The sequence below is a fragment of the Puccinia triticina genome, chromosome 13A (genome assembly GCF_026914185.1).
Source record: "Puccinia triticina chromosome 13A, complete sequence".
Taxonomy (NCBI): Eukaryota; Fungi; Basidiomycota; class Pucciniomycetes; order Pucciniales; family Pucciniaceae; genus Puccinia; species Puccinia triticina.
The window spans coordinates 628,581-633,880 of record NC_070570.1 but is presented as its reverse complement, the minus strand read 5'-3'; the positions used below and the strand labels follow the sequence as shown (position 1 = coordinate 633,880).

At 47.8% G+C, this 5,300-nt stretch overlaps 1 protein-coding gene across 1 annotated transcript; it reads left to right on the top strand.

The window, feature by feature from the left end:
- Positions 1-350: 350 nt before the first annotated feature.
- On the top strand, positions 351-2,631 carry PtA15_13A47 (uncharacterized protein; the record flags this gene model as incomplete). Its single annotated transcript, XM_053162681.1, has 2 exons — positions 351-1,846; positions 1,938-2,631. 2 exons carry the CDS (start codon positions 351-353, stop codon positions 2,629-2,631), a joined length of 2,190 nt encoding a protein of 729 aa, XP_053026203.1.
- Between the last annotated feature and the right edge of the window lie 2,669 nt (positions 2,632-5,300).

Below are 5,300 nucleotides of genomic sequence, written 5' to 3'. Positions count from 1 at the left end.
GGTATAGCTTCGTACATAACAGGCTGCTTGTCCCTCTGTTGTTTGCCCTCCGGATTATATGAAGAGTGAACACCTCTTGAGGATCATCTATCGACGTGTTTCGCTCCTGAACTCCAAGACTCATACAACTATTCGGAGAGTTTCTCTCAAACCACAATCATCATCAAAGAACTATTTGGCGAGTGCAACATAAACTCACCAGCCGCCCAAGCCTACAGGTCCATTTACCCTCCGCCCCTCAGGTTAGCAGTCTCAAATCTCATCTCACATTGTTCCAAGGCATAGGGTATTGACTGGGTCTGCCCTTTACAGCTTGCCAACTGTGATCACCCGGCCAACAAACACCAATAATGTACCGCCCCGCGGCAGCGAAAAATGATCACGCTGCCTTCGACATCCCGACTTCTCGGCCGTTGACATCACCTAAGCTGCACACTCGTCATAAACGCTCCCGATCCCGCTCAAGGCTTCCACCTGCACTCTATGATATTCTATACGTTTATCCGGCCTCCTTCCGCACCCTTCTATTTCTCCTGATCGTCGGTGGAATTTTATTCTGGCTTTCAACCCATCTTTTCGTATTTGCTCGTTTCATGTTTGTGGATACAGTATTTTCTGCAGGCTGGTTTGCATCACATCACTTGGCGCTTAGGAAACAGCCATTGCTCTTTGTCCATTCGCCTTGGTCAGCCGCGATTGTATGGGAGACCACTCAACCCCGATCGGAAGGAGACCACAAGCATAGAGGCATCGGATTACGTTATCGGAAGCAGATTCAAACCAACACCCGCGCCTCCGCATTCGGCTTCCCTAAAACGACTGTCAAGCCGCAATTTATAGCTCCTAAAGTTCAGGTAGAGCAGGCTGAAGGCCGAGAGGGCAGAAACAGATGGGTCCATTCAGTCCTTTTGGACCATCTGGAGTCTGGTTCTACTTATGAATACGAACTAGTCCTAGAATCCGGCAACATCGATCCGCTTACTGGTCTTCCCGCCACGGTAAGGACCTACGGCAATTACGAATTCAAATGGCTAGGTGTCAATCCACCCGACCCCGCTTCTGTAGATCATCTCTCGTCTATGGTTGTGACCACCAACAAAACGATCAGTCCAATCGAAATGTTCGTCATCGGTGACACTCATTCGAGCCCAGGAACTCTCAGACCGTTGATCAAGAAAGCACACAACTTGAAATCCTACCTGTCCCCTCGTGGTAGCCTATTTGGAGTCCGTAATATCACCAATTCCCCCCCACCATCGCAGCCTCACCTGATGATTCACATGGGCAATGCGGTCCAAGAGGCCCGAGACTTGAAGCATTGGCAAACCGAATTTTGGGACCCTATCACCTTTCAACAGAAATCCAGCTCTGAGATCCCCATTATCTATGCCCGCGGATCCCACGATTTTGATACCAAAGGCAAGAGTATCTACACCGCTGGTTTGTCGCATGTTCAAGTCGGCGAAATCAATCGTACACGGGTGGCTTTGTTGAAAAATCAAAAGAATAGAGTTATCTTGCCCGGTGTCTCCATCGCTGAACGTCAGTATGGCGCCTTACTCTCTACGCCGAGGGACCATCGCACTCGCGGCACTTACTTTGCCTACTCGCCGCATCCCCGTGCTAGAGTGCTTGTATTGGACAGCAACCTCGTCGTTGACAGGCAGGCCTTCTATAAGAGTCGCAGCAGTCTCACTGAAGTTGCCGACCAGGAGCATTGGTTGCTCTGGGAGATGGCACGGCCGGAATGGAAAGAAGCCAGTCTTCGACTCATCGTTGTGAACCAAGCACCTTTTGTTGAGCACGCCGACGAGCAGATGTGGAAGCATGACAAGGATGCTCAACTGTGAGTGTTTTCCAGAACACAGTTATATGATTTTGAAAACTGCGAACGTGTCTTGAAACTGATTTATCCGTTTTGAATGGGCCTTGTTTAGCAACCATTACATCCGCACGGTCTATGCGCCCCACTTCCACGCGACTTCCGATGTGACGAGGATGTATGACATCCCCCCAGCGACATTAGTTATTTCATCTAATGAAGTTGCGGCCTACTCTCGCGGTCTACTCCGGACATATTTCACCCCATACTTCTTCGAGAACGGCCCGTCCTCAAACATCCCCCCATCACTTATCAAGCAGCACGAGATGGCACGCTACTCTGACCTTGATCCGCATTCACACGAAGAAGATCATGGAGTGATATACGTGGTCACCCCCGGATCAGGAAAATATCACAAAAACCCCGCCACAAAAGTGGAAAACTGGGGCTTTTACGAAACATCTCAAAGTCACTTGAAACAGCACAAGACTCGTGCTACCGGTGGTGGTGGGGCGGATTACTTTAGCCCCATAACGCTCGATATGGCGCCTGAATTCGAAACCGACGAGATGTGGCTCGAGGATTCCCATGAAAACACAGCCCGGCGGCAGCGGTGGTCTGATGAAAACGTCCGGGTTTATCGGATTGCAGGTAGTCAGCTTCCCTGTCCTATCAAATATTCTGATGGTGATCACCATATCAAACAATACACCGCTATCGACCGGCTATACTGGCGCACCATGGATGCCAAAGGAAGACAGGTCGATCGGTTTGTGGTCGAAGCAACGAGCTGTCGACAAACCAACTGAACTCATACACGCATGGCTGAGGGTCTGGATCACAACGATTATTTGAAGATATTTCGTCAGCACATGTTCAGTTATTAAGAATGGGTATTGGCATTGGATATTTGTTTCAATCGTTCCGGCTTGAATGAGCCGACTGTAACTTGTACTCATCTCTGTCAGACTTGACCTCTGGAGGATAAGGCTTCCGAATCTTATCTTTCTATTTTACCTCACAAAGCTCATCCACCTCATATTAAAAGAGTCATTACAACCATAGAGATTTGACGGTTTTCGATGTATACTTGACATGGTCCTGATGTGTAACATCATTAGGACTGACCTCTGATTCCCCTATTTCTTCTCAGCAGTTTTTTTTTGTAGTTTGTTCATAGTCATCTCTTTCTTGGTCATAGTTTTCATCTGCATCTATTCTTTTTGCCTAGCGTTTTCACTTTTCTTTCTTGTTTCTTGCTTGCCTCTTTTCTCGGAACACAAGAAGTTCAATTCTGTTCGGAACTTGTTACGTTGCTCGATTTAATTGGTTACATGATTCTTTGGAATGCCCTCTTGAATTATCATTCCAGCGACAACAAAGCGGGGCTGAGTGATGGACTCAAAAAAAAGGGAGAACAGTTTCTAATGTCTTCTAGCAAATCTTCTCCTAGTTTTGGGGGGATGCGCACATACCAGAGGCAAAGCCCCAAAAGTCATAATAAAATCCTGTCCCACGATAACGTTGCTTATGGACTGAGTAGAGGGCAAAGTCGTTCGGCTGCACCTTGGCTGAATTCCAATAAACAGATTGGATGTAGATTTGGTATGAGCGATGGATCTTGTCCGTTTTGATCTAGAGATTCTCTGACTCCATCAGGAGGACTGGATGACCCGGCAATTCTGGGAGCCTCCCAGAAAATCATTTACACTTTTCGAATCCAAAATGCTAAAAATGTGCTTCCGTCATTCCAGGTTCTCTAAGTTAACAGGTGCCCCCAAATACACCACGGGTGCCCGGTGAAGCTTTTCGGAATGATTTCGATCGGCAGCCGAAATGAGTTCGGTTCGACTGCCTGCAAGGGGAAACCGTCGCCAGACGGTCGGCATTTCCACTGGATTTTTTCAGAGGGGCAGGCTTTAGGCACGCCAAAAAATTCCCAGATGCACGCCAAAAAAGGTGTGCACTCCTGATCACTCCAAGATTTTTGGAGTGCTGGATGGTTCACTCCAAAACTAGCCCCCATTTGGAGTGCACAACCCTGCATTCCAGGCTGGCATGGAGTGAACACCCGGGCACTCCAAAACCAGCACTCGATGGCCGGTCTGCGCCGCCCACCGAGGGCAGTACATATCCCTCTTGATGACCGGCACATGCACTCCAAATGGGGACTGGTTTTGGAGTGAACCATCCTGCACTCCAAAAATTGTGGAGTGGTCAGGAGTATACACCTTCTTTGGCGTGCATCTGGGAATTTTTTGGCATGCCTGAAGCCTGCACTGGAAGCGAACTTCACACAAGTCCCCGAACTTAACTAAGTCCCTCCTGGGCGCGAAGCGCCCGCCTCCGAAGGAGGGACTTATGAAACAGTGAACTTTTTTGGCGTGACAAGTTTTTCAGATTTTGCAGAGAAAAATTTATTTCTGCAATAACTTTTTCAAAACAATAGATTTCGTGGCACCGTAAAGACCATGATGAAGGTCTACACTTGGCCTACAACCTCCCAAAAATTTGGGGCTGTACCACCCCTCCTTCATCAAACAATCAACATCAGAAGTTGACCTTTGAGGCACTCCGCCGGGTACCCCGAAGCAGTGAAGTACATACACTTCCTTCGAGGCAAAAAAATGACACACCTGTCTGTTTTTTTTTCATAGCTCTGACAGGTATCTCAGCAAGTTGCTCACCGAAGCGGTCCACCATGTCTCAATTTACAAGTACCTTTTCCTCCTTCACCAGTCCTACAATCGCCCATCATCTTCAATAACCTCCAGCGCAACCACACAAAATACGTTCAAATCAATACATTTGGAGACCATGAACACTACATCCAGCTCTGCGATCATGCCTACCGGACCGCCCAAATTCCATACCAAAGTTGAAAAGGTGTTGTACATATGCGAAGTCCTTAGAGAACAGAATCTTGACCCCAAAAAATTCATCACCGCATTTCTCACACTCAATAACACCGACCTGGCTACTAAACACCAACACTGGGGCAGTGAAGGAATCAAAGGGACTTTGGATGTCATACGTGCAATAGGTGTGCTGGTTTGCTCTCAGGGAGGCACTGAGGACTGGAAAGACTTCATCCAGACGCAGGTGAGTATGCAAGCCCCCTTATAAAATTGCCGCAAATTTTTGGGAGATTATGACTGAAAGTATTGCTTGGTTTACATTCCACCACTCAGGCGCAGGTCTGCCTAAATGCTGAAGGAATATCATCTGGAAACGCCGTGGACCGTACTTCAATGCAAAGAATATTACGCACAACTTCTTTTCGCACAACGAAAAATCGTCTAGGGACCTTGCTGTTTGCACGCTCGAGATGCCATTTCTCTACGGTCTCCTCAAGTCCAGACTTCAAGTTAGATCAACTAACACAGCAGCCAAAGAAGAATTTTCTGAGTCGGATTCCGAAGCTTCCGATACGGAATTGGGGAGTGAATTGGTGTTGAAACGTCCGAGAAAGCCAACA